The 25,943-nt window shown below is 39.7% G+C and overlaps 1 protein-coding gene across 1 annotated transcript in view; it reads right to left on the bottom strand.

Annotated features, from left to right (window-relative positions):
- Positions 1–25,943, bottom strand: part of CSMD1 (CUB and Sushi multiple domains 1) — a 1,701,396-nt gene that overhangs the window by 426,001 nt on the left and 1,249,452 nt on the right. The window contains exons 22-23 of the mRNA XM_074989136.1: positions 10,184–10,353; positions 8,389–8,545 (exon numbers count right to left, since the gene is read on the bottom strand). Of these exons, the coding sequence (XP_074845237.1) occupies positions 8,389–8,545; positions 10,184–10,353 (327 nt within the window). The remainder of the gene's footprint in view (positions 1–8,388; positions 8,546–10,183; positions 10,354–25,943) is intronic.

Raw genomic sequence — 25,943 nt, 5'->3', positions numbered from 1 at the left:
ATCCTGTCTTGGGCTATGGCCTCACAGCAAAGTTATTTCAAGATAACAGCTGCCATTCTGAAACAACTTTTCTACAGTGTACACATGCACATGCTAACTTTTCTACTGTCTACTGTCTATGCACATACTATTTTGAAATAAGTGCAAAATAGTGGCTAAACCTACACTTACCAAAAACTTCAAAATGGCCATGCAAATGGCTAGATCAAAGAATACTTATGAGGCACTGAAATGCATATTCAGTGCCTTATTAGCATGCCGCTGGCGGTGGCACTTCAAAATTGCCATGTTTCGCTCCCATGCAGCTTGTCTATACAGGGGTCCCTTTTGAAAGGACCCCCATGTAGAGGAGACACATGGTGCCAGTGGCTAATAAGCCACTGAATATGTATTTCAGAGCCTCATTAGTATTCTTCAACGTGGCCATTAGTATGGCTATTTTGAAATTTTCGGTAAATGTAGTCACAGCCAGTGACTATATTATTTCAAAATTGGTAAACCTCATTGCAGGAGGAATAATGCCTACTTTGAAATAGCTATTTTGAAATGGGTGATATTAAGACATGGGGGCTGTGTCTATACTTGCATTCCTCTTTTAAAAGAGGCATGCAAACGAGGAAAATTGAAAATGCAAATTAGATGCAGATTTAAATATCTGGTGCCTCATTTGCATATTCTTCTTTTGAAAGAGCTTCTTTCGAAAGAAAAAAAGCAATGTAGATGTGGCTGTATCAAAAGTAAACCCCATCTTCAAAAGAGTCCTTCTTCCCATGTGCACTGCAATTTCTACACTGCTTTTCCTCTTTCAAAAGAAGCTCTTTAGAAAGAATATGCAAATGAGGTGTCAGGTATGTAAATCTGAATTTCATTTGTATTTTCGATGTTCCTCATTTACATGCATCCTTTCTAAAGAGGACTGCAAGTGTCGACACAGCTGGAATAGCGCTATTTCAAAATAATCCATAATGGTGTCCAATGGCATTATTTTGAAATAGGCTCTATGGACAAAAGTGGCATGTGAATAAATGGCCCAAAATATGCTAATGAGGTGCGAAGGTTAAAAAAAAAAGATTTTCAAAAAGAAGGGGCCTCCAGAACAAGAACTTCTTTCTAGAAGGTCCCCCAGGGGCTGTGCTTCTACATGTTGTTTCGGAGTCTGGAAGCGCATCTTCCGGACTCCAAATCATGTGACCTTATGCTAATGACACACCAGAAATTTACATCCACACCTCATTAGCATAGTTTGGCCCAGTTTTAGCATGCCACTTTGAGAGAAAGTAGAAACGGCCTATGTGTCCAGACATGAGATTTTGAAACATCTGGTTATTTCAAAATGCCTTCTTGTGTGTTGCTGTGTTACTTCAAAATAAGGTATTTTGGAATAGCTATTCTAGAATGGGTTATTTCAAAATAATGCTGCTGTGTAGCCATAGCCTTGGATGGCCAATCCCTGGTGTCACTCATTGTCCAATATGTCGCTACATTCTTGCCTTCCCTCACTCATTGTATGTCTCCTTTTGCAACCAGTCTCCATTCATTCTCCCAACTTCAGCACCTTGTCAGACCTTTCTGTCCCTCCTCCACCCTAATATACTCCCACCAGTAGTTCCAATTTCCTTGGTCAGTCAGACCCAGTATCTCCCTTTACTGCTAGCTCTTGAAACAAATGCTCACCACCCAACTGCATCCCTGCCCTAACCCATTTTGCCCTTCCCCGCTTCCATCCCCAGTCTCCTTGCCAAATTACTTTCCACCTCTCTTGCCAGCTCCATCTATGTTTTTCAATCTCCCAGCTTCCCCTGGTTTCATCACCCAGTCTCCTTATACAGGTGAACCAGGTTGCCTCTCAACTCCTAATCAGAGTTCCTCTCCCACACACACTTTAGTTACAGTCTCAGCAGATTCCTTATCCAAATTTCTGTATTTCCTCCCCCTTGATTCAGCTCTTGCCCCTTCTTCAATTTGCTTTTCCACTGTTCCTGGGTGCCAGCAGGAAGTCAATGAGAACACAGGAGAAACAGGCTTGTTGTTCTCATCTCCAGTGTCCAATTTTCAATTCTGTACATTTCATTTTGGGTCTTCAATCACCAGCTGAGGACTTTGCATTCTTTGCCTCTCAGAACAGCAAAAAAACAACTGAAGGTGATAGTGTTAATTTGGGAGATAACTCTTTCTTTCTATCCCTGAAATAAAGATCACATTGTGGGAGAACATTGTTAAATACATGAAGATTAGAAACAGAGAAGAAGCCGTGCTAGTCTATACACTATCAAAACAAAAAGCAGTCAAGTAGCACTTTAAAGACTAGCAAAATAGTTTATTAGGTGAGCTTTCGTGGGACAGACCCACTTCTTCAGACCATAGCCAGACCAGAACAGACTCAATATTTAAGGCACAGAGAACGAAAAACAGTAAGCAAGGAGGACAAATCACAAAAAGATAATCAAGGTGAGCAAATCAGAGAGTGGAGGGGTGGTGGGGGGAAGGTCAAGAATTAGACTGAGCCAAGTATGCAGACGAGCCCCTATAGTGACTCAGAAAGTTCCCATCACGATTTAAACCACGTGTTAATGTGTCGAATTTGAATATAAAAGCCAGCTCGGCTGCTTCCCTTTCCAGGACGGTGCGATAATTCTTCTTCAGTAACACACATACTTTTAGGTCATTGACAGAATGCCCCATTCCATTCAAATGTTGACTAACTGGTTTGTGGATCTGGAGTGTTTTGATGTCTGTTTTGTGCCCATTGACCCTTTGCCTAAGGGAGTTAGAAGTCTGTCCAATATACAAAGCATCTGGACATTGTTGGCACATGATGGCATAACATCATATATGCCATCGGCTACGTCTACACGTGTACCCAACTTCGAAATAGCTTATTTCGATGTTGCGACATCGAAATAGACTATTTCGATGAATAACGTCTACACGTCCTCCAGGGCTGGCAACGTCGATGTTCAACTTCGACGTTGCTCAGCCCAACATCGAAATAGGCACAGCGAGGGAACGTCTACACGCCAAAGTAGCACACATCGAAATAAGGGAGCCAGGCACAGCTGCAGACAGGGTCACGGGGCGGACTCAACAGCAAGTCGCTTCCTTAAAGGGCCCCTCCCAGACACACTTTCATTAAACAGTGCAAGATACACAGAGCCAACAACTAGTTGCAGACCCTGTATATGCAGCACGGACCCCCAGCTGCAGCAGCAGCAGCCAGAAGCCCTGGGCTAAGGGCTGCTGCCCACGGTGACCACAGAGCCCCGCAAGGGCTGGAGAGAGAGTATCTCTCAACCCCCCAGCTGATGGCCGCCATGGAGGACCCCGCTATTTCGATGTTGCGGGACGCGGATCATCTACACGTCCCTACTTCGATGTTGAACGTCGAAGTAGGGCGCTATTCCCATCCGCTCATGGGGTTAGCGACTTTGACGTCTCGCCGCCTAACGTCGATTTCAACTTCGAAATAGCGCCCAACACGTGTAGACGTGACGGGCGCTATTTCGAAGTTACTGCCGCTACTTCGAAGTAGCGTGCACGTGTAGATGCAGCCATCATGTGCCAACAATGTCCAGATGCTTTGTATATTGGACAGACTTCTAACTCCCTTAGACAAAGGGTCAATGGGCACAAAACAGACATCAAAACACTCCAGATCCACAAACCAGTTAGTCAACATTTGAATGGAATGGGGCATTCTGTCAATGACCTAAAGGTATGTGTGTTACTGAAGAAGAATTATCGCACCGTTCTGGAAAGAGAAGCAGCCGAGCTGGCTTTTATATTCAAATTCGGCACACTAACACATGGTTTAAATCATGATGGGAACTTTCTGAGTCACTATAGGGGCTCGTCTGCATACTTGGCTCAATCTAATTCTTGACCTTCCCCCCTCCACTCTCTGATTTGCTCACCTTGATTATCTTTTTGTGATTTGTCCTCCTTGCTTACTGTTTTTGGTTCTCTGTGCCTTAAATATTGACTCTTTTCTGGTCTGGCTATGGTCTGAAGAAGTGGGTCTGTTCCATGAAAGCTCATCTAATAAACTATTTTGCTAGTCTTTAAAGTGCTACTTGACTGCTTTTTGTTATGAAGATTAGAAACTGACTTCAAAGGAAACAACCTTATTATGGGACATAAGATCAGATGAATATTTGTATTCAGCTCAGTTCTCAACATAGGAAATTAACACTTATGGGCCGCGTCTACACGTGCACGCTACTTCAAAGTAGCAGCGTCAACTTCGAAATCACGCCCGTCACGGCTACACGTGTTGGGTGCTATTTCGAAGTTGAAATTGACGTTAGGCGGTGAGACGTCAAAGTTGCTAACCCCATGAGGGGATGGGAATAGCGCCCTACTTCGAAGTTGAACGTTGAAGTAGGGCACGCGTAGACAATCCGCGTCCCGCAACATTGAAATAGCGGGGTCCGCCATGGCGGCCATCAGCTGAGGGGTTGAGAGACGCTTTCTCCAGCCCCTGCAGGGCCCTATGGTCACTGTGTGCAGCAGCCCTTAGCCCAGGGCTTCTGGCTGCTGCTGCGGCAGCTGGGGATCCATGCTGCACGCACAGGGTCTGCAACCAGTTGTCGGCTCTGTGGATCTTGTGTTGTTTAGTGCAACTGTGTCTGGGAGGGGCCCTTTAAGGAAGCGGCTTGTTGTTGAGTCCGCCCTGTGACCCTGCCTGCAGCTGTTCCTGGCACCCTTATTTCGATGTGTGCTACTTCGGCGTGTAGACGTTCCCTCGCAGCATCTATTTCGATGTGGTGCTGCCCAGCGTCGACGTTGAACGTCGACGTTGCCAGCCCTGGAGGACGTGTAGACATTATTCATCGAAATAGACTATTTCAATGTAGCGTGCACGTGTAGACGTAGACATGAAGTCACAGCACATGTTGAGTTTCCTCTGGTGACAGGAGCACAACAGTGCAGTGGTCATTCATTGCACAAAAACTTCCATGATTGTTATTCAGGTAATGTATTATGTCAGTGTTTATTTCAATTTACAATCTGTTACCTTTTCCAAACATCATTGGCTGTGTTTTTACTGTCTGTCATTCTGTGATATTAGTAAGATTCTTTTTTTAATTTGAATGTCAATTAAGGTTAAATATAGCTGACACATCAGCACAGAACATTAGTACTTTAGAATGGAATGACAAAGTCTTCCTGCAGATTAGAGAGCTGGCATGTTAAGTCCAGCTGCAGGAGTGCCTGAGGCTGCATCCTCTTCCTTCTACAATACCCACAGGTGCCGCTGCAAGGCAAGTTTTAATTGAGGAGAAAAAAAAATCCAGGAAACTGTATAGAAAATTATAAAAGCAACACTGGCATATTTGATCCAAATGGAGTAAGTTGTGTCTATTCTAAATGGAATTTTTAAGGCTTTATCTTTCTACATGGTGCTTCTTTGATGTCTTCCAAGCTTGGGAAATTAAAACAGCTCAAAAGGCCTCTTACATTCTTTGGACCTTTTTGGTCCTTGCACTGCTGTTCAAAAACATCCAGAGCAGAGACGAAGAAAAACTCTGAGATGTTTTGGTGAACTGTACTTAAGAGGGATTAAATCAGAAAGGAAACTTTACACACCTTTGACTTAACTCATGAGGGTTAAATGATTCTTTCGTCATTTTTGAAGAAACTTTCTACTATTCAATATTTTGGCAAATAAATGACACTTAAAATAGAACATCAACAAGCCTAAGAGTACGATTTTGCCGTCCCCTATTGAAAGAACAAGTATCATCACAATCATTTCCTGTCATACCCAATGTGTGTGCCATTCTATAAACTATAACAGACATTCCCTCTCCCCAATTTCCTCACTCAGCAAATCACAGATATGTAGGGCTGAAAGGGCTCTGATGACTTCTTGTGCCCCATCTCCTTTCATTGAGGGGCTAGACCAAGGTATACCTAGATCATTCATGAAAGGTGGAGCCTTTTTTCCCTAAGATGGACTTAAAAACCTCCAGTCATGGGGATTCTGCAGCCTCCTTAGGTAATCTGTCCCAATGCTTTAACTACCCTTTACAGTTAGGTTTTCTTTTTTTCCTAATAGCCAACTTAAATCCTTGCTGCAAATTAAACCAACTAATTCTTGTCCTACTCTTGGGGGACAAAGAGAACAATCACTACTTCAATTGTAAATATGCTGATTTACATATACTTATGCCTTAATTTTTTTTTAAAAGAGAGAGAGAGATTGAGAGAGAGAGAGAAGGAACAAGGCTACTACTATTATTCTGTTCCCAAACCCAGGCACTGACAATTCTACAGTGATGCTAAACTGCTGCCATGTTTGCTCCTACAAGTCATTGACACCTTAACCTATCAAGGCTAGGTTGAAATGCAACTGTAACATTTACAGTTCATGTATTTGCATTATAAAGTCCTTCAGGATGACTGAGTGATGATAACTTGAGACCTAAGGAATCAGGATGTTCCCATTTATCTGACTTCCGAACTGGGTCCCTTAATTATCCTTTTGCACATTGGACTTCAGCATGATATCTGTTTCTTCAAAATTATCTGTAGTTGGATACTGAGCATGGAGAGCAATCACTACAAGTTTTTAATCTTTGGTTACAATTATTCTTGTTTTCTTGAGACTTCTGATCTAACAGAACCAAAACATGATTTCCCCATATATTTGATGTTGAGATTGCTTACATTCTGACTTGTAAAAGGCATTATTGCATAGTTTGTCTGGGGACTTCTGTACTATTATTTTGTTAATGGTGAGCACCATTTTCCTGCTTTAATGGATCATTCAACTCACTTGTTATGATGTTTTTAATTTCAGGACCGTAAAGAGTACTAGATCAACAAGAAGATAAAGAAGTATTTGCACAAGCACCAAACTGACTTCAGTGCTGTTAATAATAATTAATTTTGGTTGTTCTAAAAAGCAGATGCTGTTAGTTGCTTCATTACTGCCCTTGCATATACATAATTGAAAAAGGATCACAAAACCCACATATTAATGGTAAAAGATGTATTCTTTGTGGTCAATAAAACTCAGCAATTAGGTGCAGATTAAATTGATTTATTTGGCATTAGATTTATTAAGTCAGTATTTATCAGTTCCCTTGTAACAGTCTTATAATTGTCACCACACTATATTATTCACTTTACAAAACAAAAACAAAAACAAAAAAACAACCAACCAACCAAACAAAAAAACCCAAAACAAACACAAACTAAAAGAACATTTGACCTTCTATTAGAAAATGCATGATAAATTCCAAGGCTGGGTCTACATGCGCCCCTTTCTTTTGAAAGGGGCATGTTAATGAGCAGGTTCGAAAGATGCTAATGAGGCACTGCAATGAATATCTGTGATCGGAAGAAGGGCTTTCAAAAACTGGTGGGGTCCTTTCGGAAGGTCCCGTCTCCATGGGTGGCGCGCAATTCAAAAAGCTGCACTTTCAAATCACCACAGCTGTCATTATGCTAATGAGGCACTGCATATTCATTGCAGCACCTCATTAGCATCTTTCAAACCTTCTCATTAACACATCCCTTTCAAAAGGAAGGGGCACATGTAGACCCAGCCCTATTGTTTAGAAAACAAATGACTCCCTAGTTCCTTTTACAGGTATAATTGCACCTGCAAATGAGTGAAATCTACCTACTTGGAATACTCCTTACTTTCTGCTAACACCGAAGAAGTCTCTTCCTATGGGCCCATGGAGTTCAAGTTTACTGCAATTGGAGGAATTTGGTTTTAATGGGAATTTGGAGGAATTTCCCATCTGGTTTTGGGAAGAAGGGGCTTTCAAAATCAGGGGTCTGTTTTGAAAGGCCCCCCAGCTACACAGGTGGCTGTTTTTTGAAACTGGCAGTTTTGAAGTACGTGCTAATGAGGTGCTGCATATTCATGGAAGTGACTCATTAGCATATCCCAACATGCCCCATTACCATAGCCCCTCCAAAAGGAGGGGCTAGTGTGACCACAGCCAATGGGTCCCACAGCTCTTTTTTCAGCCCTATCTTTTTCTTCCCATATTTGGGTGGTCAGGTTAAGTGCCCACTTTCAAAAATCTTACTTATTTCTGTCAGAGTAAGACAATAATATACTCTATCAGTAATACAAATATGTCACGTGCTCTTTTTTTAATAAGTGCCCACTGTTCTGTTGACCAAATATGCTTTCCAAATGTGCAGCAAGTCAAAATATTGCTTGTATTAATGTTCTTAAATTTCTCACCTACCCAGCTGTGCATAGAATTAAAATGCAATTTCATGCATACTGTGCAGACTTGGTACTCATACTCCTTATTTTGTGAGAAATCATGTCACCCAACTAAAATAGTTAACTATCCCTATTTAAAACACATACCCTTCCCCACCCCTTCAAAAACACATTTTTTTTTCTGAGCTACTTACTGGTATATGTGAGCTGAAATCCTTGGTCAGTATCAGATCCATTGGTATTAAATTCTATCCACAAATGGTTAGAGGTGCTGTTCAGGATCCGTCCCATCAGTTCATTTTTAGTGAAGACCCCCAAAGGACGAGAAGAACTGTCTTTTCCATCATACACCTTATAAAAACCAAATCACAGCATGAGACTCTGTTTTTAATTTTATAGTACTGGAATTAGTTTAATTTAATGTAAAGATCAGGTCTGAAGCTGCTTATAAGATATAAAGCTATTTTCTTCCAACCCATTCCTAAATGATCTATAAGTCTCCCATAAATGGCACACATTTTCTTAAATGTCTTTCTTGGTTTTGCAGTCCAGATGAAATAAAGAAATACTAGATCTCTCTGCGCATGTGTGTGTAATGGAGTCAACATGTGTACATGTATCTATCCTCAAAGATTTCAGAACCTCAATTTTTTTTGTTCATAATCCATTTACAAAGCCTGAAGATGTGTGTGACATTTCACTCAAGACTGTCTTTTCTGAAGTCACTGTCAGAAGAGGAGGAGGATGAACCCTCTACCACTCTATTCCTTTGTGTATGAACTTATTAAAAGACAGATTGAGGTATTGAAGCCAAGACATCACCTTTTATTTCAGTCTCTGTGCCTGCAGTAAAATTCTGATTCCACATCAGAGATGTGTGCTCCACTACCCCAACAAACTACAGGGAAGTTCATTTTTAGCATGAGCAATTCCATTTGGAAAAATCAGCATTAACGACAATGCTTTTAAAATTCTTCAGTGAAAAGAAGTGTGCTTTTGATTGGTCTTGAACACAGGATTGGTAGTAAGGGAACCTAGTATTGATCTGGGATTCTTTATGTATTTTCTGTGGTGTAAAATATTCAAAGCAATCAAGTCCCTAAATGGTCCCCTCTTGTATTTCTGAGGACATTACATAAATCCAGTGTTTTTCTTATTACACAGATCACTGAATTTATGCTTTCATACCATAAAATCTTTGGAATTGAATGTCTGCAATGTGATTAGCTCACCATAAACATCAAAAGCTTAAGATGGATACTGATTTCTGGATAGATCTATGACGTGAAAACTGATTAACCTAATAAAATATACAAATGTAAAGAATGACTTTTTTCACTTTAAAAGTGGAGAAGCATGATGACAAAGCATCATGCAAGGCTTTAATAAACCACATGCTGTGTATTAACCACAGCACTAACTAGCGTCCTGTACCTTGCAGCTTGCCTCCTCCAGGCAGACAGATCACTGCATCCACACACAGCCCCAATAAACCATGTACTGTTCCTTGCAGGATTGAGCCATGAGTAGTTAACTGAGAATGTCTCACAAAATGTGTCCAGCTCCTCATATATTGGTGCTGTGCTAATCAGACTCAGGATGGATTACAGTTCTTTTGGTATTTTAATTAAAAAAATATGTTTCCTAGGATTGTAAATCTGTTGTGAAAATTAACTTTGAATCCAAATTAATTTCTTAAATTATTCCGGTTCACATGCTACTTTCTCTTTGTTTGTCATTATTGTAATAGCACATTATTTCTATTTGTTGTATTGCAATGTTAATACCGTTCCTTATTTCATTTGTATTCAATATAAAGAAAGGTGAGCCTAGTAAGCTAAGAGTTATACTTGTATATTCTATTTTATATAGCAAAATATAATATTTAATATAAACACAGAAACACAGATCTTCATATATACATACACCAATTGCTTAGGTAAAGTGAAGGGGAGAGGATATTAGACAATTAAACAGATTTTTTCTTACCTTAACAATATCTCCCTCATGCAGTCGAAATGTCCTGGCTCTAAGATGGATTCCCTTACCAGCTTCTGTTTCAATTTTATAGATGCATTCATGGTTGTTGTCATAATTAGATGGGAAATTTGGAGACAACAATGTTCCCTCATTTCCAGAAACACTTGCTCCACATTCAGCTAAAGGAAATAGTAATATTAAAAAAAATTATAAAGGTGGATTATCCATTTCAATAACATAAAATAATGATTAGATTCAAATCTAACACCAAGTCCCTGTAATAAATCTTAAGTGTTAGAGACTATCTGAGAGATTTATATTGCCGCTATACTTGTCTTCTAAGTGATGAACTACTAAAACAACTACCACAAATCTGTCACCATCCAGGTTACTTTTGTCTTGCCTCCCCAGCCTTCAATGTCCCTATTAGTTTGCTCAGCAGACTAATCCTACCCCAGGGAGGTATGTTCACACATAAATGTAATGTTTAGTTAAAACACCTCTGATAGCTATTCTGGACTTCTGCAGAAATAGGTGGAGCACTGATCACACTGACTACCTGTGTTATTTGCTATACAGTACAAGACAGTGTGGAGTCCAGAGCTAAAGTAAAAAAAAAATGCATAAAATAAAAAAAAAACACAGAACACAAAATCTGAAAGCATTGTGATAACTATTGCAACAGTTTCTTTCACCAACTATAAAGGCACAACTGATGTCTTCCAGGGATGAAATTAACAACTATCTTCTTTTACAAGCAAAGAAAGGATGAGGCCAGTCTGGAGAAAGGCCAGAAAAGACCTTCCCTTCCTTCTCAGCATTAAAGTGTTGTTTTATTGTCTGTCTGGAATGGAATATGTTCAGCAGGAGCTAAAGGGTTAGGTTTTGGAGCTAGTTTGTTCTCTGCTTGAAGGATAACAAAAGTACATCAGGACTGTAATACGACATCCTGGCTACGTCTACACTAGCCAAAAACTTCGAAATGGACATGCAAATGGCCATTTCGAAGTTTACTAATGAAGCACTGAAATACATATTCAGTGCCTCATTAGCATGCGGGCAGCCATGGCACTTCGAAATTGACGCAGCTTGCTGCCGCGCAGGTCATCCAGATGGGGCTCCTTTTCAAAAGGACACCACCTACTTCGAAGTCCCATTATTCCCATCTGCTCATCGGAATAAGAGGACTTTGAAGTAGCCAGGGTCCTTTCAAAAAGGAGCCCCGTCTGGACGAGATGCACGGAGGTGAGCCGCGTCAATTTTGAGGTGCTGCGGCCGCCCGCATGCTAATGAGGCGCTGAATATGTATTTCAGTGCTTCATTAGTAAACTTCAAAATGGCCATTTGCGTGTCCATTTCGAAGTTTTTGGCTAGTGTAAACATGGCCCCTAAGTCAGAAATAATAACTTAAAACCTCAGGATTTTAGCAAAGAAGAACAAAATACTATTTTAAAGCACATAATGTCAATATTAACAGCTTTGAAAAAATATCAGAATTATATTTACCTGTTTTGAAATATAAGCAAACTAGTATGTAGATACTACAGGAAATTAAAATTATATAATTTACATAGGAATGAATAATAAGACTTAAAAATATCAGACAACAATAAAATAGTGTATTGCCCTAAGCCAAAAATGCTCAGCCAGACTAAATTCACATCATATGAAATGATAGCCAAGAAATTCTTAAACTTCCAACCCTAGAATACATGTGGGCAGATTAATAGAAATGTTTCCACCTTCTTTCTAAACATCCTTTCTCACACTTTTTTTTTAAAATAGATTCTTAGCTCATATTTATAGGTTGTCTCTAAACTGGGTGGGGCTGGATTTGCACTTCTGGAAGTGGAGGGAACATAGACATATAGCTCCCCACACTGCCCTGACTGTGTTGGTTCCATCCCCACAAGTCAGTCCTTAGCACCACCTAGCATGCACCCTCCAGGGCCCTAGTGGTGAATAGAAGAGCTTGGGACTCCTCCAGCTGCTACCAGAGTGGTAGTGATGGTTAGGAGCCCTGGGGCCTTTTGAAGTTGCCCTGAGGCAACTGCCCCTGTTTGTGCCCCCATCTGCCTGCCTGAAAGCTCCCATTCACACTTGAAAACGAGAATATGCATTTGAAAGTATGTTTAAGTATAATTTTGTAGGTAGAAGTTTAGAGGTCCAATTTAAAAATTGCAAATTTATCTGGAATTTTAATGCATTTCTCTGGGAACATCTTCATGGGGAAATACAGATCTTACATCTCTATTTATAAATAATCCATTGTAAAAACACTGACTCCAAAATCCATTGTATCATGGCCTCGATTGACACTATCAACTTTACTAGTTTCTGGCTCCAGAAATAAAAAAGAATATTGCAGTTTTTATTGATTTTTATTTTTTTATTCCTTTGTTGCAACTGGTTTCATTACAGACTCCCACCAATTACAAGAAGGAGAAAATATTGACTGTCTTAAAAGGACATCTTGACTCTGTTGTCCATTTGAGGTCAGTTCAGACAGTACAGAGAAAGGAATCATTGGGAAGCTAGCTGTGGCTCCATGATTCAGGGTCATCCCACCTTGGCATAGGTTAGAAGTTAGTCCTGATTTGTGGAGGATCAGAAGCAGTGGAGCTCTGTTTCATCACCTCTGCTCCCCTCTTCATTCTGCCCACATACTGCACCATTTCCCCCCTTAAATTCAGGATGAAAAGGACAAAAGGTAGCATAAGCAGCAGGGCCCTTTCCACCAGCAGATAGCTTTTCCTGCTGTGGTGATGTTCTCCAATGGATATCTCCAGCCAACCTTAAGTCCAGTTTGCCTTGCACATATGGTACAAAGAGGTTTTAGATGACTGAAGTATCTGCTGCTGAGTCTTAATTTTTATTACCTTAGTCAGAAACAGAGAAGACATCTTTGATAAATTCCATAAGCCGAGTGAGGGCAGGGTATTTTCCCCTGACAGTGCCTATCACATATATGGTAGATATACACGATCACAGATATTTTGGCAACTATCTGACCATGGCCCCAGGAGTGCTGTGCTTCTGTTTGCCTGACTTGCTGTGTCCTTCCACATAATCTCTTTCTCTTTACTAGAGGCAAGGGTCCATAGTCCTCATTTCCCATCTCAGTTGGAGCAGATCTTGCAGTGGTGTGGGGAGGGCTGGGGCAACCCTGGTCCTCTCCTCTATTCTGGGGCTGTGGCTCAGTATCCTAAGACAGTAGCAACAGACAGGGTTTACTCTACTCCCACTCTGGAAGCTTGATTCCTGGGCCACTTCCCCAAACATTTCCTCCCTGTGCCTTTCCTCTGGTACCTGGCAACTCCATCCTACTTCTCCACAGTAGTCTGGCTTGCTCACAGCCCTCAGCTCTCACCCAGTGCACCTCTTCACTGTCAGATATTGGGGTCCTTTCCTACCTGGAGGGAGACCTTTTAAACAAGCCCCAGTAACAGGCTGTGGGTACACTTATTATCCTGCAGTTTCTGACAAGTTCTTTGCAGTGCTATAATTAGCTAGATGCAAATCCCAAAGCATTGACAAAAATACAGCAATATATTTTGTGCTTATCTTTTCCTTTAACATTATGAATTTCTTTTAAATTAATAATTATCTAGCGGAGAACAATTGCAGATGACTACTAATTTTAAACAATTGACAAAAATTCTGGCAAATATCAGAGGGGTAGCCATGTTAATCTGTATCCATAAAAACAACAAGAAGTCCTGTCACACCTTATAAACCAACAGATTTTTTGGAGTATAAGCATTCATGGGCAAAGACCCACTTTGTCAGATGCATGTTTGGCAGTGAACTGAGGAAACCTTATCTCCTAAAATGCTCAGGTACACTATAAAAACTTTTCTACAATGAGAGGTCTGCTCAGACAAAAATTCATATGAAACTATGTCTTGAGGAATACATATAACTTTGTTTCCATAGGTCCAATTCATGTTGCTTCTCTCTCTTTTTTCTACGAATTAGAACTCACTGGCTCTACAGATTTTTTTAATAATATTCCTGTAGTAATGAAATTATAACTAGGAGGACATAGAGGATGCCAGTATGTATTACGAAGAAAACAGGTTTAGACCTGCAGTATTAATATATATGAAGGTGAACACCGAACTAAGTGGTAAAAGGAATAACAAATGTAAACCTTGATTCCCAGTTATGGAGAACAGTTGTTTATGGAATTATCTTTTTTCATGGGGAAGAAACAGTGACCACGCTTATTGCTTACAGGATTCAAAAAGTAATTTTACTAATTTGTTATGACCACTTTGTTTTCCAGAATATGTTCCACAATATTTACAGCCATCCCCTCTTTCCTGTACCCCTAATTTATTAAATTGTAATCTATGGCAAAGTTACCCTAAACTAGGTACCATGCCATCATTATCCTGGAAAATTGCAGGGGCATGACAGAGTCTTTTGGAGAGTTTATTTTTTTGGTAGATACTTCAGGTGCTCTAGGTTTATATTCCAGTTCATGTCCACCACTGACAATTTTATTGTGCCATCAAAACTTTTGGTACCCCTATGACTATCAGCTGCATAACAGCATTGCTTGACATGCAAGCCTTGGAATTTATTGGTTTTCCATTCTAATAATACATCTATCACAGTTCCGAGCAGTGGTAGGTAATAAGCAGAAGGCAGGCTGGATGCAGCTCACCAGCAGCTGCCAGATGCTTTATCTAGCTGAGTGTCTGCAGGTACAGCTGCTTGCAGATCCTGTTGGCTGTGATTCACCTTTCCTGATCAACAGGAGATGAGGGCAATGGCACGGTCTAGGCCACTGCTTCCTGCAGCTCCCATTGGCTGGGAATGGCCAATGGGAACAGGAGGCAGCCAATGAGAGCTGTGAATGGCTAAATGCAAAGATACATAGGTGAATGATACATCTGTTGTGAGGTCCAAAGTTCATCACAACTTCAGCTAAAAACAAGCAACCCAATGAGTAAGAGAGTCATTTATTTATACAGTTTGGTTCTTTGACTATGTCATCTGCAAGACAACTTGTGCACACTGCAGAATGAAGCTTCAAAGAAGCTGATAACCAGAGGAATTAGATTAGCATACCTGTTCCTTCCAGAGATTTCTTGGACAATCCACTTAATTTCAAATTTTACACCATTTTAAAAAGCCCTTTAAAGTTCTTAACATTTTGCATGTATTTCATTCATCCTCTGCTTCCTAAAGTATAATACAATCCCACATTTTTCAGTACAGTGAACTCCCAAAATACTTAAAATAGTTCAACAAAGTTTAACTTAATCCCTAAGGTTTGTACAACTGCAACAATTTCAAATCAAGAAAGCTGCTGAAACTAAACCCATGCTGACAGAGGCAGTTGCTGAATTAGACTTTGAAAATCTTTCTTTCTGATCTTGTCCTGACTCTTGAGATGGAGCATCTGAGGAAGACAACAAGAGCTGAAAAATATCAGTCCAATGTTCTTCACACTTCCTCAGCATCCATATCTCAATTCTATACAGTACTGTTGCCATTGCTGGCTATGTCTACACTAGCCCAAAACTTCGAAATGGCCATGCAAATGGCCATTTCAGAGTTTACTAATGAAGTGCTGAAATACATATTCAGTGCCTCATTAGCATGCAGGCGGCCGCGGCACTTCGAAATTGACGCGGCTCGCCGCCACATGGCTCGTCCAGACGGGGCTCCTTTTCGAAAGGACTCCGGCTACTTCAAAGTCCCCTTATTCCTATGAGCAGATGGGAAAAAGGGGACTTCGAATTAGCCGGGATCCTTTTGAAAAGGAGCCCCGTCTGGACGAGCTGCGCGGCAGCGAGCCGCATCAATTTCAAAGTGCCGTGACCGCCCTCATGCTAATGAGGTGCTGAATATGTATTTGCATGGCCATTTCGAAGTTTTGGGCTAGTGTAGAGAAGGCCGTTATGAGGGTTTTTTAAATATTCTCCACTTTCTAAACTTCCAGTATCGTCTTGTCCAAACAGAGGTTGCTGAATGGCTCAAAATATGATGGCAGCTGCTGCTTATACAAGTGTCTGTATCTTTAGAGCATCTGTCAAGGATTGTGCTAAAATATTTCATAATTGCCATGTACTTGATAACCTATCTGGACACGTCAGTACTAAAATGGTTGTAATCAGGAGCTGGAGGCTGCTGTATAGTAATGGCCAAGGATTTGGTTTCTCCTAGATTAGTAATCAGACCAATGTGCACTTCTTCCTCTCTGACAAAAGAACCATGAGCTGTGGTAATTTCCAAACTGATCAACAGGACAAAGTCACTGATGTATTCAAAATCTTAGAAGAGAATGGTGCTCTGTCCAACAATACCAACAGGTTTCTCTTACCTTATACATTGACCAGTGTGGGCTGATATTGAACAATGATGATGAAATGCAGCTTTGCCCAACTCATGTGGATACAAAAAGCCATTTGTGGATACGCCTGAGTTATATGAAACTCCCTGAATGGCAACATCATTCACTCAGTCCTCAAAGTTACCTTATACCATTTTCATCTCTATTTATAACTACACAAATTTCATCTATGTTCTTCTCTCCTTCTTTGCTTAGCTTCCCTCTGCAATATCCCCTTAGTCTTCATGGTTTTACAGCTCACAAACACTGATGAACATTGTAATTCCTATTAGGAATAATCCATATTACTGTTAAAGACAAAGATTTTTTTTTAGGTAAATTAAGAACAAAAAGAATCTTGACAGAGAGCACTCATCTATCAAGACAGCTTTTTTCACAATTTCATCTCAAAGACCCATCATAAATGCTACTTAAAGTGATAACATTATATTTCTGAAATAAACCTCTGAAACAGTATGGCTGTGGCCACACCTAGCCAAAACATCTAAATGCCCATGCTAATGGCCAAATCGAAGAATACTAATGAGGCACTGAATCGAATATTCAATTCAGCACCTCCTTAGCATTCTCAGGCTGCCGGCCGTGGTGCTTTGAAAGCACTGCTTTCGAACGTTTGCCTCTCAGCACGGCTATACAGGGGTCCTCACATTTCAAAATCCCCTTTTTCCTCTCAGCTGAGGAGAATGAGGGGATTTTGAAATGTGCAGGGTCCTTTCTAAAAGGACCCCAAAGTAGCTGTGCCAAGCCATGTGCGTTTGAAAGTGGTGCTTTCGAAGCACCATGGCTGGCAGCATGTGAATGTTAATGAGGCACTGAATATTAAGTTCAGCACCTCACTAGTATTCTTCGATTTGGCCATTAGCATGGCTTTTTCGAAGTTTTGGCCAAGTGTGGCCAGAGCCTACATTTAACACATTGGCTATACCTACATTAGCACAAATCTTCAAAATGGCCATCCAAATGGCCATTTTGAAGATTACTAATGAGGCGCTGAAATTCATATTGAGACCTGCATTAGCATGCTGCCAGCCGCAGCTCTTTGAAATTGCCACATTTCGCTGCCGCGTGGCTCATCCAGACAGGGCTCCTTTTCGAAAGGACCCCACCAACTTTGAAATCCTCTTATTCCTATCTGCTGAAAATTTTCAGGAAGAAGGGACTTCCGGAAGGAGGATTTCCTTCCAGGTGATCCCCCAGGGGCCACACATCTACATGCTGTTTTAGAGTCTGGAAGAGCTTCTTCTGGACTCCAAATCATGTGACCTTATGCTAATGAGGCACCAGAAATTTACTTCTGTTCCTCGTTAGCATTTTTCAGGCTGCTTATTAGCATGTCAGTTTTGGAAAAAGTGGCATACGTAGAAACAGAGAGGAAGATGCTAAACAGTGGCTAATAAAACAGTAAAACAAAAAGCAATCCTGTAGCACTTTAATGACTAACCAGATAATTTACTAGGTAATAAGCTACTGTGGGACAGACCCACTTATTCAGATCTGGGGATGGTTCAGAAGACTAGACGGAAGTTAAGTGCCAATATTTTAAAAGAGTAAATAGGATGACTCTAGTAACGATAGGCCTGTCAGTCTGACATCAAGCCAGGTAAAATAATTCAGCAGCTGATATAAGATTTGTTTATCCAAGAATTATAGGGCATGGGAAAATAAATCCCAACAAATTAAATGGATATCTTTTTGAATTACATTGGATTGATGAAGGTTATAATGTTGATGTAAGGTCTTTGACTTCATACATATGACATTTCGATTTAAAAAAAACACCTAGAAATATATAAAATTGATATGCCACACATGTGGATTTGAAGCTGGCTAACTGATAGGCCTGGCAATGTAACTGTAACTGGGGAATCACAATCTACCATGTGTGCTTCTAGATGTGGTCTCACAAGTATTTGTTCTTAATCCTCTACTATCAACATATTTCATTATTACCTGGAAAAGCATAAAATCATCACGAATAATGCTTGCAGAGGACACAAAAAGTGGAGAGTGGTAAATAAACTAGAAAACTGTTCATTAATATAGAGCTATCTGAATTACTTGATAAATGCAAAATAACATGCATTTTTATATAGCTAAATATTAATGTGGATTTTCAAGCACAAAAATGTAAGCCATAGTAAAAGGATGGGGGACTGTATCCTGGGAAGCACTGACTGTGAAAAAAGATTTTGGGTATCATGTTGGGTAATTAACAGAATATAAAGTCTCAGTGCAAGGCTATGGTTAAAAGGCCTAATGTGACCCTTGGATGCAGAGGCAGATCTTGAGTAGTAGTAGTTAGGTCAGTTTATCTAAAAATTTGTACTGGTGCAATCACTACTAGAGCACTGCATCCAGATTTGCTATCCACAATTCAAGAAAGGGGTTAAAAAATTGGAAAAAGCTTAGAGAAGAACCACAAGAATGATGAAACAATTCAAAAGCCTGTCTTATGGAGATAGATTTGAGGGACTCAGTCTATTTGGTTTAAGAAAAAGAAGGGTGGCAATGATGTGAACTTTATCTTCAGGTTAGCAGAGAAAGGTATAACACAACCGAATGGCTGAATGGTGAGGAATGACAGTTTCAGACGGGAAGTGAAGTGTACATTTCTAAAGGTGAGAACATCTATCCCCTAGAACAATTCATGAAAAATCATGGTGGATACTTGATCACTGAAAGTTTTTAAATCAGATGTTTCTTTTCTTCCCTAAAAAATTATGTCCTAGAAATTCTGTTGGAGAAGTTCTATGGCCTGTGTTATACTGGAAAGCAGACTAGATGATCATAAAGGGCCCATCAGAGGCTGCGGTCTATAAATATATAATCACTTTGGGCCACTGAATCAGCTAGTAAAAATCAATTTAGCTATAGTCATGTTACCAGAGCTGCACTAATTTATACCTACTGAAAATCTTGTCCTATATTCTATATTTAATAAAAATAGATCCTTGCATGTTATGCCCCTCAGGGCATTGGCACATTAGCTGTTTCACACTTATCTGACACTACACAATACTGTGTACATGTACAGAGCCACCTTAAATAACAATAACATAAAGTAGATTTTTTAAAAAATCTACAATTAATGAGACATAGCAGTCTCTTAATCTGTCTTCTCATTTTCTTCATTTTAGAAGGTTTGTTTTGTTCTAAGATACTGCCATCCACAGCAACATCTTTTCTGCAAAGAAGCTAATGCAACTATTAAATAACTTATACAGTCATTCATATTCCCTTCTTTTGCATATAAATCTTCTCCCAGTACACAATCTCTTTGAAAACTGGTCATGAAGATCTACAGTTTGGATGACTGAATCCAGACAGTAATATACATGTCTATTCTCATTAGGAAAGGTTCTATCTATTTATCCTCATTTTTACCTGATGCATTTAGGATCAAATAGTTTGTGCATGCTAGATATTGTCTTTAGAATAAATTATTATAATATACTCTCATCTTGTCCAAGTATCTTAAATACATTCTGTAAGTGAATGTAAGTAATGGTGGGATTAGTATTGTTTTAGCAAAGGCGTCAATATTTTGTGAAAGTCTGTCTATGGTAAGTGGATCATAAATTCATGAAACTAGTAGGGAATTTGCTCTGAAGCTGCTAAAATGATGCTAATTCTTTAGAAGTCAAAATATTTTTTAAAGGAAACTAACATAGAAAAGGACAAGGCAGGTTGCTTTTGGAGATATCCTCCAAGAAGGATCCAAACAAAATAGATTTGGATGGAATAGAAAGACTAAAGATACTTGGACAATTTTTCAAGAAAGCCAAAATTAAACTGAAGAATATCAAGATGAAGGAAAACATCCACATATTGTCCAGTTCACTACCAAAATTAGATGTGTCTCAGGAAAACTTGTCCTATGATGATACTGACATGGATAGAAAAGATGCAAAAGAAAAGGATGACAAATACAAAAATTGGAATCTAAAATTGTGTGGCTGAAAGATAAAGATTCAACAAGAAGTAGTGAAGATATAAAAGGTCTCTCCACTAGGAACTTCTTCAAAGTCAAGAAACAGAACATCGAAAAGGGAAAGAAGCTGACAAAGGAAGAAAAGTTATTTAGAAAGATATTTATGTATAAGAAGGAAAGCACAGTTGTCAACACAGCATTGCAAACTGCTCCAATCTCACAAGCAAAGGGAAATTTGATTTACCAATCACAGCTAGATAACAACTGGATATTATTGACGTCACAGAAGAAAATAAAGTAATATGTTGCATTTCTGAAAGCAAGTATGGCTATATGTTCTTGGAACATTTAAATTTCATATATTAGTACTGGTGACCTGATGAAAGCCAGTCTTCTCCTATGGAGCTTTGCAAAGAACTAAAAAAATATGGAGGAGGTGATGGATTGCACCATCAGAAAATTTGCAGATGACACTAAGGTGGGGGGGCAGATAGATACCTTGGAAGGTAGGGATAGGGTCCAGAGTGAGGTTGACAAGTTGGATGATTGGGCCAAGAGAAATGTGATGAGGTTCAACAAGGACACGTGCAGAGTCCTTCACTTAGGACAGAAGAATCCCAAGCACTGTTACAGGCTGGCATTGAGTGGCTAAGTAGCAGTGCAGCAGAAAAGGACCTGCTGGGGATTACAGTGGATGAGAGGCTGGATATGAGTCAACAGTGTGCCCTTGTAGCCAAGAAGGCTAATGGCATATTGGGGTGCATTAGGAGAAGCAATTCCAGCAGATCTAGAGAAGTTATTATTCTCCTCTACTTGGCACTCGTGAGGCCACATCTGGAGTATTCTATCCAGTTCTGGGCCCCCCAGTATAAAAAGGATGTGGACGCATTGGAGAGGGTTCAGTGGAGGGCAATGAAAATTATTAAGAGGCTGGAGCACATGACCTATGAGGAGAGGTTGAGAGATTTGGGCTTATTTAGTTTGCAGAAGAGAAGACTGAGGGGCAATTTGATAGCAGTCTTCAACTTTCTGAAGTGGGCTAACTGTTTTCAGTAGTGACAAATGGCAGAACAAGAAGAAACAGTCCGAAGTTACAGAGGCAGATTAGGAAAAAAACTATTTCACCCGGATGGTGGTGAAGAACTGGAATCTGTTATCAAGAGAGGTGGTGGAATCTCTATCCCTAGAGGTTTTTAAGTCCTGGCTTGACATAGTCATGGCTGGGATGACTTACATAGGGTTGATCCTGCTTTAGTGAGGGGGCTGGAGTAGATGACCTCCTGATGTCCCTTCCAGCCCTAGAATTCTGTGATTCTATGCTTCTATGGGTTTAGGGGGGAATCTGCTAACTCGTTCACACTAGCTTCAGGCTTAAATAATTTTTTAAAAAATAGAAAAACAGGAAAAGAAACAGTATTTTAATCCTAATTTAGACTGAAAATAGAGCTGCTTTGCTCTTAATTGACATTATAAGTAGCATGTCAAGTTTGAGCTTGAGTTCAAGAAGCAGTGATTAAATACTATGTATTTTTGAGAGTTTGCCTAGCTCTTTGTCTGTTTGATCAAGAACTCCTGGATGACAAAAGCTAGGACCGCCAAATTTAGTATACAGATTTCTCTTAAAGTAGCTTAAGAGTGTAGAAGGCTTTGGCTGTGCCAGGAAAATGAGAAGTGCCTGGAATGAGACTACTTGTCATAATACCAAACAGAAAAGAGACAGAATCTTCAAGTCAAGTACAATCCTGAAAAAGGACATAACTTGAATGAATGTTGAAAGAAACCAAAAAAAAAAAAATAGGATGAACCCAGAATAGTATTGCTTTTCAGTAACCCTTACAGAAAAGGGTTAAATGGAGAAATGTGGAGTAGAGTTCTGTTTTGGCACAAATAAATCAATACTTTAAGGTTTGAAAACTAGAAGAAAATTGTAGCCCCCCCTTTTTTTGTTTTTTGTTAAAACGTAACAAATGATAAGAGTTAACAGGGATGAAGAAAAAACATTATATGGAATTCCCATTCTAAAAAAGCATTAAAAAATAAATTGACACATTTTAACAATCCCTTCTCTGAAGAAATCCAAACTAAAAATTAACTTCATAAAATATTATTGTGTCTTGTATTTTTGAACAGTACAATCATTTAAATAAGGTATGTAATTTTTCATTTTTTAATAAAATAACTTAATTAAATTAAGGACTCAAGTAATGCATTTTTTTCCTGGAAATGGAAACTTATTTAGACTGTAAAAAAGTAGAATTCAATTATTGTTCTATGGTTCAGGAAAAAAAACTCATCACATTCAATTTCTCATATCTGATTAAAGTTATTTACTTTGCAATTCATATTACCTGGGCACTTTTCAAATATGATCTGTGAATAATAAGAATTTATGAGTGTTTCCATTAAAGCTTCCCCCAGCTCCTACCCCCAGTAATTTAGGAAGAGGGAGAAGCTTTCTTGATAACTTATGTCTGGTCTTCAGTCTACAGAGCAGGGAGTTTGACCCTGTACTGGGCCAACCAAGTCACTTGGTCCTTGCTGTTCTTGTATGAGCCGGGGAACATTATATTCTAGGGCATAGAGTCTGTTTCGCTCTCTGGACAAGATTTCATGAGTGCTCCACCTGAACCAATCATTGGTGCTCTATTGCATGCATATAGCTAGAAAAGGGTAAAAAGGAGAGAGAGGTGATATGCTGAAAAGGAAACTTGAGAAAAGGAAGCCTCACTGTTGCCCCAAACTGATTTTTAAGGTGACAGAGAACTCAGGGTAGCTGCCATTAATTGCTACAAGTGAAGGAATTTCTGTTGGGCTTGAACTGGGAAATTATATGACAAAGAGGCTTCTGCTGACTTCAGCTCTGAACTACCTATATTTCTGTTCAGATGTTTCCAAGCTTCAAAATGGCCCTTTACTGAGAGTCACATGGGCATGTCAGATTTAATGGGTTTTGACTTGTCTCTTGAGCATGCCCCCATATCAGGTGATGTGGGTGCCTGTATTTCTGCAAAGTTCAATAAAGTCTTTTTAGCTACTCAGTCTCCTGTGTCACACTGTGTATACAACCACAAGTCTTTCAATTACTCAGCCACCACAGCACGACAGTCCATATCGATCATGGTTGTCATTCTGGTCTCTGCTCTTAGGCTGAGCCAAACTCTGTGGAGATGCACACACCTGCAGGGGGATGTTGTTTACAGTGCCCTTCTCAGCACTCTTTTTATAACAGCCCTACATACAGTACTTGCCCTTCTCAGGGCTCTACCTGCAGTCCATCAACACTGAATTACATTACATTACAGACTGCCTACACCTGATCTCTGTGTTTCTCTGTTTCTATTTTCCTGTTTGAGTGGAGAAGCTGATCACCGGGTGATGAGAATAGGCTTTCATGACCCTGAATGACAGGTGGCATGAGTGCAGCAGTAAGCCCAGGCACAAATGAATCCACATAGCACATCCCTCATACCAACAGGAATTTAAAGAGTTTGCCAATGACAGCAGAGTCATTACTTGTTTCCAAGCCAATAATTGCTCACCAGCACCTTTTCCAGGATTGTTTGACAGAGGAATTTCTTCACTGTGTTTATTGCAGTAAAATTATGTTACTGGGTTTGCTTGAGTGCTTTCAAGATTTAGAGACCACTTACATCAGTTCTCAGCTCATGTTCTCAGAGTGAATATGGTCACAGTATATGCCTTGAGGGGATTACTATATAGAAACCATTTTCTGTTTTTAATCTGAGGATCAGTGTCCTATCGGATTTTAAAATCTTTCTCTCCAGTGCAAGCCAATAAAGAACCTCGACTGATATGCATAATATTACCTGGCTTTTTAAAATGTTAAGAAAATGCTAAAATGTGAACAGTGATACACCATGCACAGCTTAATGCTTAGAAGCAATCAAAACACTGATCACTAATACAATTGCTATCTAACACTAAGCTTTGTGGCTAGCATAAAATGAGACCAATATCCAAATCAACCCCTATTTTATTTCTGAGATCATATCCTAACACTTCATTCTGAAAAACTGCAAACTCTTTAATTTCTTCTTTTTTATCTTTTTCTCACTAAGATACAGGTGATTCAAAACAGCAACTATTTTGAGGTTCTGAAATACTGAGATTTAATCATGATTTAAAGAAATCATCGTTTGTTTTCATGAAATAAAACTCTAACATAAAAAGATACTGCAAAACCACCTTCAGTTTTGTCCATATATTTATATATGGCTGTGTCTAGACTTGCATTCCTCTTTCGAAAGGGGCATGTAAATGAGAGAAATCAAAAATGCAAATAAGGTTCAGATTTACATATCTGGCACCTCATTTGTATATTCTTGTTTCAAAATAGCTTCTTTTGGAAGAAGAAAACCAGTGTAGACACTGCTCTTTCGAAAGTAAATCCCATCTTTGAAAGAATCTTTCTTCCCATAAAATAGGAGGGGGAACATGCTGTTGCTGGTGCTGCCACTACCTGGAGGAGGTACTGGGGTGGGGTGGAATCGTCTGGGAAAGTGGCCCAGGGAGAAGATCCATGACAAGGGGGGCCCTTCTCCACCTATAGCATCCACACAGGGTCCCTGGGCCCAAACCCAGAATCAGTGGGTGGGGCTCAGGTTTTCCCCAGACCACCACTGCCATTGTTTGACCACCATTACCCCCCCTCCATGTCAAGAAGGGCAACGGCATCCTGGTCGTGGGGCTAGTGGACCGAACAGAGTCCCAGAGCCCAGGAATGAGGCTAGCCTTACCACAATAAATAGCCACATTTTATACTGGAATTTAATATATATAGACTGATGTGAAATCAATGTCATTTTAGTTACCTGGCTATACTTTATCAGATAACATGCTTCATAAATCTGTCAACAGCTTTTTCTAGTCTTACAGGTCTCTACGGAATCTTCCCTCCAGGTAGCAGCACAGCCTTGGGCCAGACAGAGATGTGTTTCAAATACGTTAAGATGTCTTTATGTTTTTAAATATTTCTTTCTTATGGCAAAGCTTCTACAAAAGTTAAATGGGAGCTTTGTCTGACTGAGGACTGAATTACAGATGAATTAGAATTTTCAGATCTGGCCCAAATTCCTCAAAGACGAAGGCCTTTCAAATCATTTGATGTGAACAAATTTAAATATACATCTTGAATCCTGATAATACCAAGGAACTCCTCAGTCCTGTCAGAGGTGGCAGATGTTTCAGTTATGTTGGAATGCCTATGAAATTACAATTCACCATTGCAACATGACAAAATAGATTAAGCACAATTAAGTATTTTATTAAACAAACAAATTATTAAAGAAGAGCAGCTTACTTTGGCACCCTATCATTAATGATTCATGTGGTATTTACTGTCAAATTTGTGTGGTATTTACTGTGGTATTTACTCGAGCATGATACACTAGTGCTATCAATGTTATTATAACATGAGCCATGCCTCCATAAAGATTCCACTGTAATTCAGC

This window comes from Carettochelys insculpta, chromosome 3 (assembly GCF_033958435.1).
Source record: "Carettochelys insculpta isolate YL-2023 chromosome 3, ASM3395843v1, whole genome shotgun sequence".
Classification (NCBI taxonomy): Eukaryota; Metazoa; Chordata; order Testudines; family Carettochelyidae; genus Carettochelys; species Carettochelys insculpta.
This window is presented reverse-complemented; position numbering and strand designations above follow the sequence as displayed.